We start from the raw sequence: 25,106 nt of genomic DNA on the forward strand, positions 1-25,106 counted from the left end.
AGTTTACGATTTGTCCGAGAAAGGTAGAGCATCATGGGAAAAATGAAGTGTTTTGATGGAGCCGTTAGCTGTTCTGTGACGTGTCTCGCTCACGACTCTGTGACCATCTGTTTCTCTCCTGTGTGAGACGTTTTAATTGGCCAGAATATTTCTGGCGGGCATTAGGCTAAAAATAGCAAAGCTTTTGCTGTGCTTGATCAAATGTGGCTGTCATTCACAGTGCTTTGTCAACCATATTAGCCCACGGTTGCCAGAAACCCATGTTTGTCACCTTGGCAGATTGTCAGACCTCACATATGATGTAGTATATGATGTGTAAGTACAAGAAGATGAACTGTATTGTGAATATGTGATGACTAAAGAGTGTTGTCAGATTTGATATGTGGTAGTCTTTATGTTTGGTAAATTTAGGAAATTTCATTATTACACTAAAAGATAGTCTTATAAGAGCATTCCTATGCAACAAAAATAATGTTTTGTCAACATATGATGCTCCTATAGCTCAATTGGTAGAGTATTACTTTAGCAATTCAAAGGTTGTGGGTTTGATACCCAGTGAACACTTGTACTGATAAATATAATGTATAGATTGAATAATTGTACCTCACTTTGCAGAAAAGTGCCAAATGCATAATTGTACATGAGTAAATGTACTTTTTTCAAGGGAGCACGATGCGAAGTTTGTCACAACATGTATGTAGCCCGGCATGTGTGTGGTTCGTAATTTCGAAATATGTGTTTGGGCATCGAGTGAACTTATGTGCATCACATGTTTTGTCAAAATAAGTGCCTGCTGCAGACGCATCTAAAGGGTTTATGATAAAAAAAGACGCTCGCGTTTGCCAGATACTCGCATAATCTCATGCGTAATCAGAGTTTACTGTTAAGGAAGTGTGTTGTGTGTATTTTGTGAACGTGAGCGTCTCTTTTATCATAAATGGTTTTAACACTTATTTTGATTATATTGGTTCACATGATGCAACAAACACATATTTTGGAAACACAAGCAACACACATGACGCTCCGAACACATATTTTGAATTTGTGCCCCCCGTAATAGCAGTCACGAGCCGCCACTGATATTTATTCATATGACACATTTCAGCAAAAATTTTGTAAACTTAGTGTACAGACACTGCAGTATTCAGGCTCACGCAATCACAGATCACAGAAGGATTACTCCTTTTTCTTAAAATAAAAAATTCAGATAATTTACTCACCACCATGTCATCCAAAATGTTGATGTGTTTCTTTGTTCAGTCGAGAAGGAAAACATTCCAGGATTTTTCTCATTTTCATGGACTTTAATGGATTCTAACACTTAACAGTTTTAATGCAGTTTAAAATTGCAGTTTCAAAGGAATCTAAAGGATCTCAAACGAGGCATAAGGGTCTTATCTAGCGAAACGATTGTCATTTTTGAAAAGAAAAATAAAAAAACTGCACTTTTAAACGACAACTTCTCGTCTTTCTCCGATCCTGTGATGCGCCAGTGCGACCTCACGTAATACATCATCACGTCAAGAGGTCACGGATGACGTATCGAAATTACGCCCCAGTGTTTACAAGTGTGGAGAAAGAGGACCGTAATGTTGTTATATGTTGAACGATACTAATTAATGTTTTTGTGTCAGTTTATTGTTTAAAATGGTCCGCAAATGTGCGTTTCTTATATGTAACACGTGACCTTTCGACGTCATTACGCAATTATGTGAGGTCGCGCTGGCTCGTCACATAGCCGGAGGAAGAAGAGAAGTTGTGGTTTAAAAGTGCATATTTTTAAATTTTTCTTGCCAAAAATGACAATCGTTTCGCTAGATAAGACCCTTATGCCTCGTTTGAGATAGTTTGGAGTGCTTTAAAACTGCAATTTTAAACTGCATTAAAACTGTTAAGTGTTGGGGGTCCATTAAAGTCCATTAAAATGAGAAAAATCCTGGAATGTTTGCCTCAAAAAACATAATTTCTCCTCGGCTGAACAAAAGAAAGACATCAACATTTTGGATGACATGGTGGTGAGTAAATTATCTGGATTTTTTTAAGAAAATGGACTTATACTTTAAAAATTCATAAAAAAATCAGTTTCCATGAGTCCATGTCTGGTCATCTCGGATTTTGTTATGGAGGTATAAATTAGGATCAGGTGTTTTTGGTATTTTTGCATTATGATACAAGTGCATATTAGCGTGTTGTTTTGGTAATGTAAACGCAACTATTGAATGTTAAGTAACAAGCATATGACGGTGAACTCCACCCCCTTTGCAGTTCACAAATGAGGTTTGACTATAAGTTATGTTGTGTTATATTATTGGATATTTATGTATTTTTGTTCTTTATTGTCAGGTATTAGAGCTTATGAACAGTTGGGTCAACGAGCCTTTGGCACACCAGGAAAGATGGCTGCTGGCATTGCAATCACCTTGCAGAATATTGGAGGTGAGGTGATGCTAGAATCTCAGGAGACGCACTGTATTGTTTAGTGACCCTTTGAAGGACGCTACACAGTAACACACTAACCCCTCTGCGAATGAAATTGACTGGACCTAAAATGGATTGATGTCATACATCCCACCCCCCCGTTTTTTATGAGGTCTGGGACTATGGCCTATTTTCGACAGGCTATTATTGACACATATTATTTATAGATTTACTTGAAGTGTTATTATTATAATCATTCATGCAAAATAGTTTTTTCCATATTTTCTACACTCATATTTTTTAAAATCGTCAAAACTCTGTGTTGAAATGTGCTAAGACCTGTGGACTTATGGAAGGACAGGTGTCCCCGTTTATAGAAAGCTATGGAGATCCGTAGTGCACATTCAGTGTGGGCCTGTCCAAGGCCAAACATAACCCTATAAATAAATCATCTCGGAAAAAGAATCATGAAATTTACTTGACACAACATTATCATTATATATGCTGTGTTTTAATATTGTTTTGACTTTCTGCCAGTTGTTTTCCAAGAGCTTTGTCATTTGAATTGCGATTTAATCTACAGTGGTGGAAAAATCGCCTGAGCTGGCAATTGTTGCATGCTAAATATAGAACTGCAATTCCTCTTTACTGTAACATTTGCTTTCATGATAATAAACACAATCATTTGATGTATACAAATGCACCCTGGATAAGACGGTGTTTACTGTACAGTATATTTGTGTGTATTTGTTGAATCTCACAAATGCCCTCTCTCTCTTTCCTCTCTTAAAGCCATGTCCAGCTACTTGTACATAGTAAAGTACGAGTTTCCATTGGTGATCCAGGCTTTTCTCAAGGTGGACAGTATGTCTGGGTGAGTAGAAGGATCAGGATGGTCCAACAACCAAATGTTTTGCTTCTTTCAGCTGTCACCTTTAGGAAAATGATCCCAAACCAGCACTGTCTTCGGGACAGTTATTGACTACACTGTTAAAAAAATGGTCAACATATGTAGCTCAGATGCAAAACCCTCTAAGTGCATCTGGCATGTTTTCTTTTAAATTAACTGGTATTTCTGAATGGCCTGAGGTTGGGATTAAGCAGATTTGAAGTGAAAGTATTTGATGAACGTATAATACCTGCAGAGAGCATTTGCTTAATATCATTATCTCAATTTTGAAGGAAGTGACATTTAGCGGCTTGACACCTGAGGTATAAGGAGCTCAGATGCCTATTTAAAAAGGTCCTAAAATAGTAAGTACAGACATACATTTGGTACCAATATGTACTTTTGAGATACTGCAAATATGCATTCTTTAGTACCAGTATGTACATTTTGAGATACTAACATGTATCTTTGAGGTACAAATGGGCACTCTTTGGGACCAATATGTACCCTTAATATACCAATATGTATCTTTGATGTACAATTATGCACTCTTTGGTACCAATCTGTACACTTTGAGATGCAAATATGTATCTTTGAGGTGCAATTATGCACTCTTTGGTACCAATCTGTACATTTTGAGATGCAAATATGTATCTTTGAGGTACAATTATGCACTCTTTGGTACCAATGTGTACCCTTAATATACCAATATGTATCTTTGAGGTACAATTATGCACTCTTTGGTACCAATGTGTACATTTTGAGATGCTAATATATATCTCTGAGGTACAAATATGCACTCTTTGGTACCAATATGTACCCTTAAAGGCGGAGTCCACGATGTTTGAAAGCCAATGTTGATATTTGAAATCACCTAAACAAACACGCCCCTACCCCAATAGAATCTGGACCTTCTGTTGATAGACACGCCCCACACATACGCAACCCGGCAAGGATGTCTGTTAGTAGACACGCTCCTTACTGCTGATTGGCTGTAAGTGTGTTTTGGTAGTCGGCCCGTCTCCTTTTCCAAAGCGTTTTTCAAACATTGTGGACTCCGCCTTTAATATACCAATATGCATATTTGAGAAACAATCATGCACTCTTTGGTACCAATATGTACCCTTAATATACCAATATGTATCTTTGATGTACAATTATGCACTCTTTGGTACCAATGTGTACCCTTAATATACCAATATGTATCTTTGAGGTACAATTATGCACTCTTTGGTACCAATGTGTACATTTTGAGATGCTAATATATATCTCTGAGGTGCAAATATGCACTCTTTGGTACCAATATGTACCCTTAATATACCAATATGCATATTTGAGAAACAATTATGCACTTTTTGGTACCAATATGTACCCTTAATATACCAATATGTATCTTTGATGTACAATATGCACTCTTTGGTACCAATGTGTACATTTTGAGATAATGATATGTATCTTTGAGGTACAAAAATGCACTCTTTGGTACCATTGTGTACATTTTGAGATACTAACATGTATCTTTGAGGTACAAATGGGCACTCTTGGGGACCAATATGTACCCTTAATATACCAATATGTATCTTTGATGTACAATTATGCACTCTTTGGTACCAATGTGTACATTTTGAGATGCTAATATATATCTCTGAGGTGCAAATATGCACTCTTTGGTACCAATATGTACCCTTAATATACCAATATGCATATTTGAGAAACAATTATGCACTCTTTGGTACCAATATGTACCCTTAATATACCAATATGTATCTTTGATGTACAAAATGCACTCTTTGGTACCAATGTGTACATTTTGAGATAATGATATGTGTCTTTGAGGTACAAAAATGCACTCTTTGGTACCATTGTGTACATTTTGAGATACTAACATGTATCTTTGAGGTACAAATGGGCACTCTTTGGGACCAATATGTACCCTTAATATACCAATATGTATCTTTGATGTACAATTATGCACTCTTTGGTACCAATATGTACATTTTGAGATGCTAATATGTATCTTTGAGTTACAATTATGCACTCTTTGGTACCAATGTGTACATTTTTAAATGCTAATATGTATCTTTGAGGTACAATTATGCACTCTTTGGTACCAATATGAAAATTTTGAGATGCTAATATGTATCTTTGAGGTACAAATGGGTACTCTTTGGTACCAATGCGTACAGTTTGAGATAATAATATGTATGTTTAAGGTACAAATATGCACTCTTGGGTACCAATCTGTACATTTTGAGATACTAATAAGTATCTTTGAAGTACAACTATGCACTCTTTGGTACCAATGTGTACATTTTGAGATGCTAATATGTATCTTTGAGGTACAATTATGCACTTTTGGTACCAATGTGTACATTTTGAGATGCTAATATGTATATTTGAGGTACAAATATGCACTCTTTGGTACGAATATGTACATTTTAAGATACTAATAGGTATCTTTGAGGTAAAAATATGCACTCTTTGGTACGAATATGTACATTTTGAGATCCTAACATGTATCTTTGAGGTACACATATGCCCTCTTGGGTACCAATGTGTACAGTTTGAGATAATAATATGTATCTTTAAGGTACAATTATGCACTCTTTGGTACCAATGTGTACATTTTGAGATACTAATACATATCTTTGAGGTACAATTATGCACTATTTGGTACCAATGTGTACATTTTGATATACTAATATGTATCTTTGAGGTACAATTATGCACTCTCTGGTACCAATGTGTACATTTTGAGATGCTAATATGTATCTTTAGGGTACAAATAGGCTCTCTTTGGTACCAATGCATACATTTTGAGATGCTAATATGTATCTTTAAGGTACAAATAGGCTCTCTTTTGTACCAATGCATACATTTTGAGATGCTAATATGTATCTTTGAGGTACGATTATGCACTCTTTGGTACCAATGTGTACATTTTGAGATGCTAATATGTATCTTTGAGGTACAATTATGCACTATTTGGTACCAATGTGTACATTTTGAGATGCTAATATGTATCTTTAAGGTACAAATAGGCTCTCTTTGGTACCAGTGTGTACATTTTGAGATGCTAATATGTATCTTTAAGGTACAAATAGGCTCTCTTTGGTACCAGTGTGTACATTTTGAGATGCTAATATGTATCTTTAAGGTACAAATAGGCTCTCTTTGGTACCAGTGTGTACATTTTGAGATGCTAATTTGTATCTTTGAGGTACAATTATGCACTCTTTGGTACCAATGTGTACATTTTGAGATGCTAATATGTATCTTTAAGGTACAAATAGGCTCTCTTTGGTACCAGTGTGTACATTTTGAGATGCTAATATGTATCTTTAAGGTACAAATAGGCTCTCTTTGGTACCAGTGTGTACATTTTGAGATGCTAATATGTATCTTTAAGGTACAAATAGGCTCTCTTTGGTACCAGTGTGTACATTTTGAGATGCTAATTTGTATCTTTGAGGTACAATTATGCACTCTTTGGTACCAATGCATACATTTTGAGATGCTAATATGTATCTTTGAGGTACAATTATGCACTATTTGGTACCAATGTGTACATTTTGAGATGCTAATATGTATCTTTAAGGTACAAATAGGCTCTCTTTGGTACCAGTGTGTACATTTTGAGATGCTAATATGTATCTTTAAGGTACAAATAGGCTCTCTTTGGTACCAGTGTGTACATTTTGAGATGCTAATATGTATCTTTAAGGTACAAATAGGCTCTCTTTGGTACCAGTGTGTACATTTTGAGATGCTAATATGTATCTTTAAGGTACAAATAGGCTGTCTTTGGTACCAATGTGTACATTTTGAGATGCTAATATGTATCTTTAAGGTACAATTATGCACTCTTTGGTACCAATGTGTACTTTTCAAGATACTAATTTATATCTTGGAGGGACAAATATGCACCTCTGAGGTACTTATATGAACTCTTTAGGTGCAAAGGTGTACTTTTTGAAAGGGAAATCACCCTAGTGACAGCTGGGGTACATATTTTGACCTTTTTTTGATGGTGTACTTGCCTTTGAAAATGCTTATTTTTGCACATCCCTGATCTATGTAGTCCTTGAAAAGTCATCTTTCCCCACTGTTTCCTGGCCAGATCAGGACATCAGATTAGCATTTGATCAAGGAGACAGAGAAAGACATAAATGTAAGCATGTGGCTCCATCTACTCTAATGGTTTGAAAGGGAATGTGATTTGTCTGATTAGTCTATAATGTTTCTAAGGCATTTGTTTATCGCTTTTTTGTTGTTGTTGAGCACCATCCTTTTATTATAGGCAAAAAGGATTTACACTCGTCTATTTTAGTGAGCTGTGCAGTTTCTCAGTCATCAATAGATCCCAGAGGATTTCTGAGTCACACTGCAAAAGGTGTAAATGTGTGTGTGTGCTCTAGAGGTACCGAGTGTGATAGATCGACTTGATTTGGTCAGCGCAGCTTTGTGTGTGAAGGTCAGCTCTTTCCTGCGTATAACAGTCGGTTGCCTACTCTGGATAGTTTGTGTGTATGTGGGCGTGACCGTCCGTCACTTGTGACGCAAGCAGACTGCAGATGCGATGACTGGACCTCAGCCCTGACAGAAGGTCTGTACACACAATGGATAACACCTCAAAAACTCCACGGTGCCTTATTTAAATTCCTCACCTCTCCAGGTGAGCGAAGAGAATCGTGATGCGATAAAGCGGTGATTCATTTCAGGTTTAGCAGTTTTGCACAGGCGTCCCATGCTTAGAATCTACGCATACAGTACTGTGCAATAGTCTTAGGCCATCATGCCACCATTAGATTAGTTGTTTTTGCAATGGTATAATGATCATATACAATTTTTCTCTTAATTAGAATACAACCAGAAAGGACAAGGAATTTGTATGCGGTATTAAAACAGAATAAGATAAATTGTCAGGTATTCAATGTGACCTCTGCTTGTACTTGAGCATTAGCAGGAACCTGCAGGCTCTCCTTTACCTAAATTTAATTTAATCCTGACGTCTAATTCTAATCTAATGATTTCAATTACTTTCTGTTTGTAACTTAATAAAAAGACAGAAAAATAAACATTGATGTCAGTAAAACAACTAAGCTGGAATGGCCTAAGGTACATTCACATTATAAGCGACTTTGTCGCTGTGTGTCGCTTGTCTCTTTCAAATGAGGAATTTCTAGATCTGGTTATCACAAACAAATGAGTAACATCCACTCCAGTAACTGATGAGAGACAGATAACGTGAACTCCACTGCTTTGTTCTCATTGGTAGTCGCTCCTGCAAGAGACTGCGTCGCTCTGCTACTGCTAGTCGCTGCTAGTCTGAATGCATCTTAAGACTTTTGCACAATACTGTATTTGACCTTCTTCGTAACAGAACAATCTAAAAATGCTAAGTTATTTTTAACCCAATCTTGGGTCAAAAAAGGGTGGCAATTTAACCTATGTTGGGTTGCTTCAATCCAAAACACTGGGTTAATTTAACCCAACGGCTGAGTTTGTCCCCTTTTGACCCAACGCTGGGTTGAACGCTGTTGCACTATATTGTATGTTGTTGGCATTGTATGCATTGTGTTTTAAGTCACTTTGGTAAGCGAGTATATTAAGCACACAAAATTTAAATGTTTCTGTTGATTTTGTAACCAGACATGCATTCATCTAAAATAGACACTAAGAACTATCGAGAGAAATTAACTCGTGTTTATTGTGTGTTGCAGAAAACATTACATGAGTAATTGTCTTCACTCAACCAGTACCACAGCCACACACCATCACCTCCAGTTTAGCTTGACCTCCCGAGATAACGTTGTTGTTCTGTTGGCCAGCATTTGTTCTCATTGTACCTGGTACCATTCACATCATTGAGGTCACAGTGTTTTGTTCAACGGCCACAATGTTCATGATCCTTGGCTACAAGTAGTCACTCTATTGTCTCATTTGGTACAGACTGTTCCTAATAATCACTCAGTCCTGGTCGTTCAGGGCTTCTTTGAGGGCTCCAATGCTTTTGGTCTTAATAGGGGGAAGAATAACAGGCTTAGCAGCCTAATAGAGCCCCTTACAATCTCACATCCATGACCTGGGGATAAGTGTCTGGGCCTAAAGAACCTCACTGGATACACTTCCTTAAAAAATATCCAATAAATAGTTACAAAAATTTATGTGGTTTGCACAGTCCATTTAAAGTTACTTAGAAGCCATACACTCTATAAAATGCTGGGTTATTTTCCATCAAGTGTTGGGTCAAAAGCGACGAACCCATGTTATTGTTTTGGGCAATTTTGCCTTTATTTGATAGACAGTATAAGGAGAGGACATGAAAGTACAGTGTGGAGAGAGGGGTATGGGATCAGCAGAAAGAGGGGACTCGGGTAGCCAAAAGTATGTCTGCACCATATTTTGGGGGGATTGGCCACAACACCATCGGATAGTTCGGTTGTAATTTAACCTATGCATAGTTCTTTCATCCCAAAATTATGTTGTTTCACCCAGTATATGGGTCAGTGACAAAAAACGTTTGGCACGATGAGATATTCAAATATCTTTTTAAAAAACTTGTTTTGAAAGCATGCATCAGGTTTATTTCAATGCACGTGGGGTTTTTATGTTAATTTTATGCAATAAAAAAAACATTTGCACCATTTTTATGAAAGTTAAGACTAAATGGACCTGAAAATTTCAAATGGTGTAACCGCCAATTGCACTGAAAAAAATGACTCATTGAATTTAATCAATTTCTTTAAGGTAAGTGGTTGCAATAAATTTATTTAAGCTACACTTAAACAAAAAAGATTAGTAACGTAAAATAAAATATAAAACTTTTGTTTAAATGTAGCTTAAATAAATTGATTGCAACCACTTACCTTAAAAAATTGATTAAATTCAATGAATCATTTTTTTCAGTGTGCGCCAAAGAATGAGAAATATTAAATATTTTTAATTCAATTTTATTTATATAGCGCTTTTCACAATTGGTAATTGTTTCAAAGCAGCTTTACATTAATAGAAGCAGGGGAAAACACCTGCTTGATGGCATGTAAGCGTAATCATCAAAAAAGTTATTTCTAAATGTAAATTTTAATGCAATGTTTTAATATTTTGTTTTGACATATGCTGAAAACAGCTCTGTTTTCTAAATAATCTTTGACAAAAGATGTAATAATGTATTTAAAAAAAATCATATACACTAAACTAGATTATTATATATTTTTATGAATATATTTATATTTTCATTAAAAAATAATAGTTACACTAATTGACACCGACCGGTTACACCACATTGACATTTTTGCAATTATCCCCAAAATTTTATTTCAAAATGAAATAAAACCAGAAATTTTAGACTTCGTCCTCAAATAGAGAATGTATGCAAGTAATCTTCAAATTTATTTTGAAATTTTAACCCTTTTACATTTAATTGAACAATATGGACACAAAATAATTAACATCACGTCAATGACCCATATATATAATGTAATATAAATATAAAAATGTTCTAGGTTAATGTGACAAAATGGCTGGGTTCATCCCTTTTTGACCCAAACCTGTATTGATACTTTTTTGGTAAAGCATTGTTGGTAAAGCTCAGTTGGTAAAGCATTGCATTAGCAACACCAAGGTTGTGGGTTTGAATCCCAGGTTACACAGATACTTATGCACTGTAAATGCACTGTAAATTGCTATAAATAAGCATTTGCCAAATGCAGAAATGTACATGTTATGTAAATTTAAGCTTGTTGTGAGCAATACATCCAAAGTGAATGTCATACATGTTTGAGGGCATTTGAATTAATGGCAATATATCTTTCTCTGTTTGTCTCTCTCTTTCTAACTATTTTACAGGGAGTGGTATTTAAATGGCAATTACCTGGTTGTCATTGTAAGTTGCAGCGTCATCCTGCCATTGGCCTTAATGAAACAACTTGGTAAGACCCAAACCTTTGATCCTTATGTTTAATTGTATTGAAAACACAGCTGGATCTCAGACCTGCCAACCTTTACGCATTTTGCGTAACAGATACGCATTTAGACACCAAACTACGCTGCTACGATTTGTCACTTCAAAATACGCGAAAAGCCTTTGATGACTTTGATTTAAACTGTATGTGCATTTGCGCACTAGGCAACTCATCTATGAGTGTCTATGAGTCTACCGCATTGGGCAGCAACCTGTTGGGAAAAGACGACGTCGACCAATCATAGCGCTAGATTTAAACTCTTCAAAGCGGAGAGCGGGGAGCCGTCGCGACTCGCAATGAATAACGAAAATAACGAAATTGTTCTTCATCTCGGTCCATCTTCATACTGTGACTTGTTTTACAAGGGAGGATGGTTCTAAACACCTTTTTTAAAGGTAAATGGGCAGGGTATGGGAATTGTGAATTGCATCCATTGTAATAAGCCTGCCAACCAGGGGCGTCTAGACCCCTTTTACTGTTGCACGTGCCCTAGTGTAAATCTGTTGTACCCAGTGTCCTATGTTGTGCCTCAAGTTTAAGTTTTTAGTTTATTTGCCAGTATATTAATTGTTAATCGCGGCAAAACTGAGCTATATGAACCGTAATTCACGGTTGTAAACGCGGTGCCGTCCCACAAGACAAACTGGCGCGAGCACGCAGAAATCGATGTCCGCGAGCGGAGCGTCTGTGTTTACTTTTTGTAGCACTCAGCCGCCGCTCACTCAGAAGAGCATGTGAGGCACGCGAGAAAACATGACAAAACAAAGCAAAAAAATAATATCAATCTTATTCTTACTCGATTGTTACTGGCTCCTGTCAATGTACATCCGATTTTTTTGTGCAGAGCAGGGAAATAGAAGCAGGAAGCATATGATGAGGGAGGTCAAACGAACTATATGCTCAGCCAGTCAAAACCAAGTATAGAGGTTTGCATTATTGCTGAGAAAAACAATGTTTGTGTACTGTTCTGTATTGTCAGATATGAAATTACTGTTTAGTTCACTAGATCTACTTTAGGACACTACATAAACAGTTGGCATTACTGCTGAAAAAAAACAGTATTCCAGCAAGACCAGCATATTTTGTGTTTTGTTGCTGGTTTGCTGGTGACCATCAGCATAGACCAGCTTAATTCTCATGATGGTTTGGTGCTGGTTTAGCTGGTGGTCATCAGCATACCAGCACCACCAAGACCAGCATATGTTGTGTTTTGGTGCTGTATGCTGGTGTCCACCAGCTAAACCAGCATGGGAATTATGGTGGTTTATGAAGTTTTTTCAGCAGGTTTAAACACTATGCAGATAATATACACAAAAGGATCATCCACATATGTTTTTTTATTGTATTAGCAGCTAAGTAATGTTATTGTAAATTTTTGTAAAAGACTCATTATCATCAGTACTGTAGAATGCAAATCAGCTAACATGCCATTTATGCATTAAAACATATTAATTCTATTCATGTTAGGTATGTTAAAGAAAAAGTAGTGGTAGGCATGCTGTGCCCCATTAGAGGTTCATGTCAACATGCCTGCTGGAATATAAAGCAAGGATATAGCATGCTATTTGTGGATTGTTATTTAAAATGTCCCATGTATTTAAGACATATGCCATAGTCGTTTTTGTTAAATAGGCATATTTTGGGGGATTGCCTTTTCATTAAAAGAGTTCTTCATAGCCTACTTGTATGTTGAAAGACTAGAAATTGTGGTGAGTTGGAACTATGTGCTTAGTAATAAGTTGTAGTAATAAGTGATAAGTGAGCATGTGAACTCAATCACTACTGATCAGCAAATGTTCCTGACCTCGCGCCACGCCCCCGGGATAAGTTGCTACTCAAAAAAAATTTCCAAGGTTGGCAGGTCTGGGATCTGCTCACGACTGCCTGACTGCACAGCGGTGTTATTAACTCACTGCATCTGAAACAATAATTATAAGCTGATATTCATTAGAGAAATGTTATGTTAGTGTAATAGATTTAATTTGATATAAGACTTGAGGAAATACAGTCACTGACTCTTTACCGTGTGTCTTGGTGTTTCAGGGTACCTTGGCTACACCAGTGGTTTCTCTCTCAGTTGTATGGTGTTCTTCCTTATTGCGGTATGTTTGATTCTGCTAGCATATATGCTGTTTGTTTAGCAATGCTCTGCTATTTTAAAATTTCACACTGAATAATGCACTGTGAGTGTGACAGGTTTTATCCCTCTTTCCAATTAGCAGCACATTATAAATCTTATAGTTAGCGAGATGATTTTTGAATATCCTCACCGTCAGGTTCAATGTGAATGTGTATAGTATTTTTAGAGCAGGCTTTTGTTTGGTGTCTCTTATTGACCTAGTTTTCGAAGGGCGCTTTAATCTGAGCACACAGCTTATGGTCTCTCTGTCTTCACGCATGTGTGCATGCTATATTTTCACTCTGAATTACTCTTTAAATCAGGCCTGAACTTATAAGATAACATTGTTCCTCTCCTTTGCTCTCTTCTTGTCTCAGCATCTCTCTCTCTTTTTGAGTGCTATCCTTTGTATTCATTATGCTTGATGTGTTCGAATAAATACCAGATGAATTAACACAAGTCCTGCCCTAGCATTCTCCCTCTCGTTTTAATGATCATGTGACACTCACTGATAAATTACATTAAAAGTAGGGCTGTCAAAAGATTAATCGCGATTAATCGCATACAAAACAAAAGTTTGTGTTTGCATAACATATATGTGTGCACTGTGTGTAATTATTTTGTTTATAAAAATACACACACATGCATGTTTTTATAAAACATTTCAATATATTTTATATTATTTATAAATAAATAAAAAATACATAAATGCATTTTTATGCATGTATGTGTGTATTTATATATAAATAATATTTATTCACAATACACACACAAATATAATATGCAAACACATGTGCAACTTTTATTTTGTATGCGATTAATCGCGATTAATCTTTTGAATGTGTAAAGTATTTAAGTAGTATTATGTATATAGTATAATTAAAACACATGTCGTGTTTAAATATGTCATATACTGTAGGGATGCACCGATATTATTTTATTGGGCCGATGCCGATTTACACAGACAACTATTGGCTTATACCGATTATAAACACTTGTGTACATTAGTATACTGTTGGCTTATTAGCTAGTTTATTTCTGCATCAAATTATTTTTACTGAACATGCACTAGATCTATTTAACATTCAACTGACCACCATAATAAGTGAGGCACAAAGTAAGATAAAATTTTGTCGATTTTGGTCTTTTTCCGAGATTGTGAAAAAAGCCCATACTGCAGACATTTTCCCGAAATACTCTTATGCTACGTAGACACCAAACGCGGGGCATTGCATTACTCGCTCTAGATTACTCGCAGGATTTAACTTTGTGTCATGCGAATTTTCCGCTCGAGTGTAATATTTTCAACTTGGGCAAAGACGCGTTTGAGGCGAATAGCGCGTTTTTCCGCGGCAAACGCACCGCCTATATGGCGTCATTCGCATCGCCCCACGCGAGGACACGTCTGATCACGTCTTTGCATTGACTTTGTATGTAATCTAATCGCGCAAATCGTTGAACTCGCATCTGGTGTGAACCCACAGTTACTCTGACCGCATGGCTCACGTGAATGAGCAATCTCTTATGTGATTGACTACGTGATTTACTATTTTTTCCTCCATCGCACGTTTTTTAAATGCTGGATTATGCAACAGACATGCAAGTTATTGCCTTCACAAAGTGAATTATTAAACAATTGATATTGGCCTTTCTCGTGTTATTGCTGATTTGCCTATGGTTTCAAATTAATCAAAAATAGGCAGCCCATACATTGGTGCATCACTAATATACTGTAATGAGGTATGAAATTATTATATGTGACCACAAAACCAGTCATAAGGGTAAATTTTTTGATATTGAGATTGAAAGCTGAAAAATATTGCTGTATGGTTTTTAAGATAAGAGAATATTTGGCTGCGATACAACTATTTGAAAATCTGTAATCGAAGGGTACAAAAACAAAATATTGAGAAAATCGCCTTTAAAGGTGCAGTGTGTAATTTTAAGAAGGATTTTTTGACAGAAATGCAAAATAATATACAAAACTATATTATCAGGGGTGTATAAAGACCTTTCATAATGAACCGTTATGTGTTTATTACCTTAGACGTACCTTTTTATCTACATACATCGAGGGTCCCCTTACATGGAAGTCGCCATTTTGTGCTGCCATTTTTCTACAGAAGCCCTTAAAGGACATTTTTTTACTAAGTTGTCACTGACGATGACATGTTTGTCCAGTGGCAGCTACCGTAGCTTCACATGTGCTTCAAAAGCCAGGGGTGAGCCGTGGACTAAGCCATTGGTTGCAATTTGCAACCTCACCACTAGATGCCGCAAAAATTTACACACTGCACCTTTAAAGTTATCCAAATGAAGTCCTTAGCAACATACGTATATTACAATGATAAATACATTTGTGATATATTTACATTAGAAAATTGATAAAATATCTTCATGGACATGATGTTTACTTCATAAGGTAATGTTTTCCATAAAAGAGAAATCAGTAATTTTGACTTATACAATGTATTGTTGGCTATTACTAATAATATACCCGTTGCTACTTATGGTTTTGTGGTCCAGGGTCACATGATCTATGTGAAATAAAAACAATATACAGTATACTGTAGATGAACATTCTTTATATTTTAGAACTCAGATGTTCACATAAAAAAGACTGGATGAAGGCTAAAGCAACATTTCCAAATAATTAAACATGACCACCTGTATACTGTATTTGGTTCATCTAGCCACAGAAGTGTTAAGATTAGCACTGAATTTATGATAACAATATAATATGATATCTTAAATTGTGTGCTGTCCATTGTGGTTTTTACCTGCTGCTTTGTACAAAATACTTTCTTTTTAAAAGATCCCATACTTTGAAATAGGAGACAGAGGTTTATTTTTAATCTGACACCCTGAGCGGCCCATTTCAGTGTGGATTGTTTTATGATCCTGTCACAGTGCTTTCTTTCACAGAGTTTGTCAGACATCTTATAGGGATAGTTCACTCAATATGAATATTCTGTCATCATTTACTCACTCTCATTTTGTAACAAACCTGTATAAATTTCTTTGTTCTGATAAACATAAATATTTGTAACCAAAGCGATCAGCGGATAAAAGAATACTATGGAAGTCAATGGGGCCTCTGATCAGTGTTCATCAGAACAAAGAAATATATACAGGTTTGTAACAACACGAGAATGAGTATAATGACAGGATTTACATTTTTGGGTGAACTATCCCTTTAAGACTTCTGACAAACTCTGTGAAAACTCTGTGTTACATTGTGACAGGATCACAGCAGCCAGGGTCAGATAAAATGGACAAACAATATTTTGGTGTGAAAACCTGGACTAACATTTGAAGTGAAACTATAAAAAAAATATGACATTTTAAAATCATGGTGATACCAGATCATTATATAAAGACTTGTTTAATTGATATTTTCTCTCCTATCAGGTGATCTATAAAAAGTTCCACGTGCCTTGTCCTTTTGTTGACTATTCTCATAACAAAACTGTGGTGATCTTTAACACAAGTATGGCTGGCCCAGGAGGAGTGGAGATGACCCCTGAAGGTGGCCTTGGGTGCACCCCTCGCATGTTTAATCTCAACACACAGGTGAGTGAACATCTACATATACTGCATTTTAAATCAGACACTTTAGTTTCTTGTAAAACCATTGCGTGATTCACTTATGCAATATGGTATTCAGATATCAGTTCACAAATTGAAACAAAATCTGAAGTTTTAGGCTTAAGGCATGATAACATGTATTCACATTTTTTAAACCATTAGATACTTGGAACCTTTGACAGACTTCTCAAGGTTTTTTACCACCAGGTTAACCAATATTGGAAGAACTTAGTTAACAAAACATTTAACTAAATTAAATGAAAGTGTCACATTCATAGAAATAAAACTGAAACATACAAATAAAATTGGAGTTGTTGCTTATACCAGCAGTGAGATTAAATGGAAATTAAAAGTCTTTGATAATTCTCAGAATCTCAAATGTGTTTAAATGCCCCCCCAAAACATTTTAAGATATGTAATGTTAAAAACTAAGTGTACACTTAAAGGGACACTTCACTTTTTTTGAAGGTATGCTGGTTTTCCAGCTCCCCTAGAGTTAAACGTTTAATTTTTACCATTTTGGAATCCATTCAGTCTGGTGCTACCACTTTTAGCATAGCTTAGCACAATCCATTATATCTGATTAGACCATTAGCATCGCCCCCAAAAATAACCAAAGAGTTTCTTTTTTTCCCCATTTAAAATAAGTTGCATCGCGTGGTAAGACCGACGGAAAATTGGAGGTTGTTATTTTCTGGACAGATACATCTAGGACTATGCTCTTATTCTGGCGTGGTGGTCAGGGACTTTGCTGCTGTGGCATGGCTGCAGGAGGCGCGGTGATGTTGCACAGTGCCCGAAAATAGCCCGCTTAGTAACTTTTAATGGAAGGGGACTATTTTCGGGCACTGCGTAGTATCGCTGCGCCTCTTGCAGCCAGGTTGCGGCGACAATCTCTTTGATTGTTGCGCCGGAATGAGAGTGTAGTTCCTAGCCATATCTGCCTAGAAGGTCGCAACTTTGGATTTTCCGTCGGTCTTAGCACACGATGTAACTACGGAGGAGTCAAGTTTTGAATGGGAAACATGTCCAAACTCTTTGGTTATTTTTGAGCGCGATGCTAATAGTCTAATCAGATTCAATGGATTATGCTAAGCTATGCTAAAAGTGTTAGCACCAGACCTGGAGATCAGCTGAATGGATTCCAAAATGATAAAAGATCAAATGTTGGACTCTGGGGGAGCTGGAGAATTTGTATATTTTCAAGAAAGTGTTGTGTCCCTTTAAGACAACCGTTACTGAAAGTCTCATGCTGCGTTCAGACTAGCCGCGTTAGAGCCGTCTAGCGCGAGTGATTTCAATGTTAAGTCAATGTGAAGATCCGTTGACGCGCGTCTGGAGGTCTTGTGGTGAGAATGACGCAAGTAGATTACATACAAAGTCAATGCAAAGACGCGATCAGACGTAAGGCGATGCGAATAACGCCTTGGGCGAAGGCGCTTTTGATGGGAATAGCAAATGCGCCTTCGCCAAAGTTGAAAATATTTAACTCGAGCAAAAAATTAGCATGACACGAAATTAAATACCGCAAGTTATCTAGTGCTAGTAACGTAATGCCCTGCGTTTGGTGTGTATGTAGCATAAGGCGTTTAGTGCGGTAGACGCGAATTGAAAAATTTGAACTTTGGCGGAAAAACGCGCAGCGTTAACCAATCAGGAGCTTGCTTTAGTAGTAACATGATTACAAAAAGCGAGCAGAGTCGCAGAAGCCCCTCCCATGACATGAATTTCCACGTGAATGTCTCGATAATTCAAACGCGAATAAAGCAAGTGAACTCAAAATGTTCAAGCAGCAAACTAGACGCAGTAGACGCGATTTTGATGCCTAAAACGCGGCTGGTGTGAACCCACGGTCATGGACTATGAAGGAGCAACTTCTGATCACTGTTGTCAACATGAATATGTGAACCTGGACCACAAAACCAGTTCTAAGGATCAATTTTTGATATCAAGATATACATCATCTAAAGGTTGAATAAATAAGCTTTCCATTAATGTATGGTTTATTATGATTGGACAATATTTGGCTGAGATACAACTATGTGAAAATCTGAGGGCGCAAGAAAATCAAAATATTAAAAATAAAATCACCTTTAAAGTCCTTAGCAACACATATTACTAATGATAAATACATTTTTGAAATTTTTACGGTAGGAAATGTACAAAATATCTTCATAGAACACAATTTTTTTTATATCCTAATGATTTTAGGCATAAAAGAAAAATCGATAATTTTGACCCATACAGTGTATTGTTGGATATTGCTACAAATATGCCCAGGCTACTTATGACTGGTTTTGTGGTCACATATTATTGATGATAAGATAATTTTTATTCTGTGGTCATTAAGTAGTCATAGCTCATGTTGTTTTAAGATGTTACCCTGACAGAATATTATTTATTCCACAAGCCTACATCATTTTATCAGATAAACACATGATTTATGCCTCACACATTTCCCGATGCTATTTTCCCACATTGGTCCTTTACTGTCTAAGTGATAAGTGTGAAAGTCAGCGGTGTTATACACAGTATGTCTCCATGTGCCGATTACTGGCATTTTTAATGAAGCCAAGTCTGAGTCCCGTCCAAGTCCAGACTTGATCACAGCTACAATTAGCTCTCTGTAATGCGCTATTGTGTTTAATGGCCTTTAAAGTGTGGGGTTTGGGGTTATGGTTGCCTCTGCGGTATCCATGGTAACGTGAGGTGGTCTTTGTGTTTTTAATCAGACGGCCTACACGGTTCCCATACTGGCATTCGCGTTCGTGTGCCACCCCGAGGTGCTGCCAATTTACACCGAGCTGCGCAAGTAGGTGGAAAGTTTTTTTTTCAGCAGGTCTGAAACCGGCGATGAGTCACTTTGTGCATGTGGATGCCATTATTTTGTGCACAGCTACCCGTCTGTTTCACTGGGCTGAGAGCTGTGAGGTTACTAGAATTAAAATAGATGTGTAATAATGTGACACTGCCTGCGAAAACCCAGCTAAAGTTGTGATTTACTGATAATCATCCTACATCATGTAAAGAACATTCACTAACTTGATCTCTTTAATATTGACTTGAAGTAAGACGACAGAGATTGAAATCAATGATTGAAATCAAACTTTGATGCTTATTATCTCAAAAACGTCAGGGTCACTTATACTGATCTGTGATGTCACATCTTTTAATTTTGTGATTTCAGCCCAACCAAAACTAAGATGCAGCACGTGTCCAACATCTCTATCGGGGTCATGTACGTCATGTATTTCCTGGCTGCTCTGTTTGGATACCTGACGTTCAATGGTGAGGCCTTTATTTTATCTATCTATCATACCATCATTACATTTACCCTCCTTTTATCTTTCATATATTGTGACAATATCAAATAGAAATTCCAAGACAAATTTGTTCATGCCAGGATGTTGACTGTGTTGTAGGCCAAAACAAGATGAATGATTTAACTATGGTGCTTTCACACAGGATGCAAAACTTTAAGTGGGATTACTAATAATGACTACAGGATTTTTATTTGGGTAGTGGAGGAGGAATACAAACGCTGCTGTTGCCCGTCTCTATTTCACGTAACTTAAGCTGCCTACCTACAACAAGCTACCTGACTTAAAACACACCTGATGTGCCAACTTGAATTGATATGTGTTTCCATGACACAGCTTTTCTTCCATAAAGCACCTGTTACACAGAGTGATGCAGCATAAATTGGCAGGATTCGGAAATTCGGCGTGACTCAGCTGAGATTGAGTGACGAGGAGGTTTTGTTAAGGAAAAAGCATTTGAGACCCGTTAAGATAAAGATTGATGTCGTGAAGACTCAGAATAGTTATGTTTGAGGCAACCTAGATAAAGAGGTAGAAAATGGTGCCATATTCTCATTTACGGCTCAAGATTTGGTAGACGCTTTATCAAAATTCTTCATTTTGATATTAATACTGAATATTTTAATATTAGTTCACACTCCTATCTAAAACTTAAGTGTAAGAGCACATTGAGAGCTGCTCAGCTTTCTGCACATGACTGATGATGTCACTGATCTAATCCTCTAAATGCAAGGTTAATTTTGAAGTAGCGTTATCACGCCCTCTAGTGGTCATTGTGTGCTAATAAAAACTATTATCATTGGGGATTGATCATTCGAATTTAATGAGAAATGCATATAAAAAGCAGCATTTTTAAGTAAACATTTTTTAAATATGATTGTATTTGTGTGTGTAGATAACGTGGAAGCTGAACTGTTGCACACATACAGTCGGATCGACCCGTATGATACGCTGATCCTGTGTGTCCGTGTGGCCGTCCTGACTGCCGTTACACTTACTGTACCCATAGTGCTGTTTCCTGTAAGTTACACACACACACACACGCACGCACACACACTGTTGTTTTTCTATTATGATGGGGACTCTCTTAAAGGGATAGTTCACCCAAAAATTAAAATTCTGTCATTATTTACTCACCCTCATGTTGTTACAAACCTGTATAAATGTCTTTGTTTTGATGAATACAAAGGAAGATATTTTGAGGAATGTTTGTAACCAACCGATCAGAAGCCCAATTGACATCCACAGTCGGGAAAAATAATACAGCGTGGAAAATAAGTATTTGACACATCAGCATTTTTATCAGTAAGGGGATTTCTAAGTGTGCTATTGACACAAAATTTCAACCAGATGTATGCATCAAGCCATAAATTTAATTCATACAAAGAAATCAGAACATTTAAGTATACAAGTTGAGTCATAATAAAGTGAAATGACAAACGGAAAAAAGTATTGAACATATGAAGAGAACATGGTGCAAAATGGCATAGAAAGCCAGGAGATCATCTGAAATCTGTCAGTATTGAGAGAGAAACCCTGCCCCCTATCAGTACTAATTGATATCAGCTGCTTTAGTCCTTATTAATGACCTATAAAGGCTTCTCATTACCCAGGAGGCACACAGGAAAGACTTCATGATGGGTAAAAGCAAAGAACTCTCTCAAGATCTTCGTAATCTTATTGTTGATGGGAATGTTTATAGGTGCATTTCCAGAATGCTGAATGTTCCTGTGAGCACTGTAGGGGCCATTATCCGGAAATGGAAAGAGCATCACTTCACCATAAACCGGCCACGATCAGGTACTCCACGTAAGATCCCTGTCCGAGGAGTCCAGAGAATAATCAAGAGAGCCAAGAACCACTTAGGCAGAACTTCAGGAAGACCTTGCATCAGCAGGTACTTTTGTTTCAAAGAAAACTATAAGCAATGCACTGATATCCATGGCATCCATGCACACTCACCACACAAGACTCCATTGCTGAACAAAAAGCATGTTGAGGCTCGGTTAAAGTTTGCAAAAGAGCATTTGGAGAAGCCTGTGGATTATTGTGAGACTATAGTATGGTCAGATGAAAGCAAAATTGAACTTTTTGGCAGTCATTCTACACACCATGTTTGGAGAAGAAATGGCACTGCCCACCACACTAAGAACATCATACTAACAGTTAAGTTTGGGGGTGGAAGCATCATGGTTTGGGGCTTCTTTTCAGCAAGGGGTACTGGCAGATTTCATATTATTGAAGGCAGGATGAATGGAGAAATGTACCAGGACATTCTGGATAAAAATCTGCTCCCATCTACCAGAAAGCTGAAAATGAAAAGAGGGTGGACAAACACAAGGCCAAGGAAACAATGAAGTGGTTTCAAAGAAAGAAAATCAAGTTGCTTGAATGGCCCAGTCAATCACCTGACCTAAATTCCACAGAAAATCTAAGGGGAGAACTGAGGATTAAAGTTCATAAAAGAGGCCCAAGGAACCTTCAAGATTTAAAGACCATTTGTGTGGAAGAATGGGCCAGAATCACTCCTGAGCAATGCAGACGACTGGTCTCTCCATACAAGAGTCGTCTAGAAGCTGTAATCACCATCAAATGCTTTTCTACAAAGTATTAAATAAAGTGTGTTCAATACTTATTCCCTGTGTCATTTCACTTTATTTATTATGACTCAACTTGTATACTTAAATGTTCTGATTTCTTTGTATGAATTCAATATTTGGCTTGAATCCCAGTACTGATAAAAATGCTGATGTGTCAAATACTTATTTCCCCTCTGTATATGGAAGTCAATGTGGCCCTATCCAGATGTGACTTCTTAGTTCAGTTATAGGTGCACTGCATGACCAACATGTTTTTTAATTGAATGAATTCAATGCTATTCAGTTTTTTATTAGCTGTCTAATTTTAATGCTTTGTTTTTATTCCTGTAAGGAGAGCAATCCAGCAGTTGTTCTTTTCAAATAAAACCTTCTGGTGGCCACGTCACATTGCTATAGCTGTCATCCTCCTCACCCTCATCAACATACTGGTCATCTTTGCCCCAAACATCCTGGGCATCTTCGGGATCATTGGTGGGTTTGTTGCTCCGATGTTATTCTGAATTTTTCATAGTGCACGTCTAAACTTTCATTAATGTGCAAATGGTGCAGCAGTAGTGTCCCCAGGTGTCACCATAGCAACCTCAGACCTCACAGTCTCTTTTATATGCCCATGTATTAACGTCTCAGACCGTAATACCATGTATTTACAGGCTGTACTGTACATAAATCTATCCCCACCAGCATTATTTATCACTTCTGGAATGTGTATATATAATAATGAAATATGTCCCATGTTATGTTGTCTTTTACTTCTCACACTTAGCTCCACAGTATTAAACGTTTCTTCTTTGTGAGAGTTTTACAGACCTCCTTCAGTAAAGAATGTACACTATTGACGGCCACATGAGAGATTTCTCATAGGCTGGATTATGTGAACAGACTTGAGATAATATGAAAAGATTCAGTTAAAGCTTCTTTGCGGCAAGAGGTTAGCAGAATCTAAAAGTCTAGACTAGTAAGTATGTGTTGTGTGTTTATTTTACCGCAGGTGCCACGTCCGCTCCATGCCTCATCTTTATTTTCCCGGCCGTGTTCTACATCCGCATCGTGCCTAAGGAAGATGAACCAATGCGCTCACTCCCGAAAATCCTAGTAAGTAGTTAGGTGAATTTGATACCTCCCCGTTCTTCCAAGAGGGGATTTAGTTTCTTACTTTTTCCTGGAACGTAGAGGTTGTAAAAGCTCTCACGCCGTTAGGTGACGATTTACTGAAAACTAATCACGCAGAGAGCTTTGTTAATCTCTTGGGTGACTCGAACCGCTGTAAACTAGTTAATCTCAAGTTACAGCAAACTGCTGCAGTCTCAGCTAGAGATGGAAAGGTTTTGCAAGGAGCAGATCTAAACTTGAAGATGTTATTCTAGTGTTTGTGATTAAAAGTAGTTTGAATTTTTAGTTTGAATGTGTTTGATCGATCAATTCTTGTAAATAAGTAAACCATATGAAAAGTGTTAAGACATTTCCGAGTCAAAAGAAAAAAAGGTAACAATAGAGCCTGTATTTTGCATTTAGAAATTGAAGCATTGGGGCATTATTTTATTATTTATTTTATTTAGTGTAATTTAATGAAAAACCAACATGATCGTGTTATAGTCAAGCAAAATTTTATTAATTTATTCATGTCCATGGCACAAAATTCACCTTTTTTTGTGCCTTGAGCACAAATGTCTTTTTCGTGACACTCGCACACATTTTTTATAAATAGTTTTTTGTGTCCGTGGCACAACTTTCTTTTCATGTCATTTTATGTATTGTTTTCTATTTTTTTTCTCTATTTCTAAATCGTTGTCGCTTGGGGTTGGGGTTAGATTTGGGTTAGAATGTACTTTTATGTATTGGTTTCTACATGTTTTTCTTCCGCTTTTAAAACTTTTCTCGCCTGGAGTTGGGGTTAGAGTTGGGTTTGGGTTAGGCTGTCTAAAAATGTAACAGAAAGTGATTCTAACCCCAACCCCAAGCGACAATAGTAAGAAAATAGGAAAAAAACTATGAGAAAACGAAAGTCATGCCACGGACACAAGAAACTATTTATAGAAATTTGTGTGAGTGACACGACAAAGACAGTCATGCTCAAGGCACAAAAAAATCTGAATTTCATGCCATGGACACAAATAAATTAATACAACTTTGCGTGACTACAACACGACTTACAGACCCTTTTACAGTTGGTAAACATTGTGCCGTATTTGTGTGGGCGGGGCTTAGCTG

At 37.0% G+C, this 25,106-nt stretch overlaps 1 protein-coding gene across 3 annotated transcripts in view; it reads left to right on the plus strand.

Annotated features, from left to right (window-relative positions):
* slc38a3a (solute carrier family 38 member 3a) overlaps positions 1 to 25,106 on the plus strand; it is a 65,200-nt gene that overhangs the window by 33,559 nt on the left and 6,535 nt on the right. For all 3 annotated transcript variants that reach the window (XM_073876195.1, XM_073876194.1, XM_073876196.1), the window contains 10 exons: positions 2,344 to 2,436; positions 3,211 to 3,292; positions 11,156 to 11,238; positions 13,315 to 13,373; positions 16,802 to 16,963; positions 19,711 to 19,790; positions 20,166 to 20,266; positions 21,194 to 21,313; positions 23,220 to 23,369; positions 23,887 to 23,987. In XM_073876195.1, the coding sequence (XP_073732296.1) occupies positions 2,344 to 2,436; positions 3,211 to 3,292; positions 11,156 to 11,238; positions 13,315 to 13,373; positions 16,802 to 16,963; positions 19,711 to 19,790; positions 20,166 to 20,266; positions 21,194 to 21,313; positions 23,220 to 23,369; positions 23,887 to 23,987 (1,031 nt within the window). The remainder of the gene's footprint in view (positions 1 to 2,343; positions 2,437 to 3,210; positions 3,293 to 11,155; positions 11,239 to 13,314; positions 13,374 to 16,801; positions 16,964 to 19,710; positions 19,791 to 20,165; positions 20,267 to 21,193; positions 21,314 to 23,219; positions 23,370 to 23,886; positions 23,988 to 25,106) is intronic.

This window comes from Misgurnus anguillicaudatus, chromosome 14 (assembly GCF_027580225.2).
Source record: "Misgurnus anguillicaudatus chromosome 14, ASM2758022v2, whole genome shotgun sequence".
Lineage (NCBI taxonomy): Eukaryota > Metazoa > Chordata > Actinopteri > Cypriniformes > Cobitidae > Misgurnus > Misgurnus anguillicaudatus.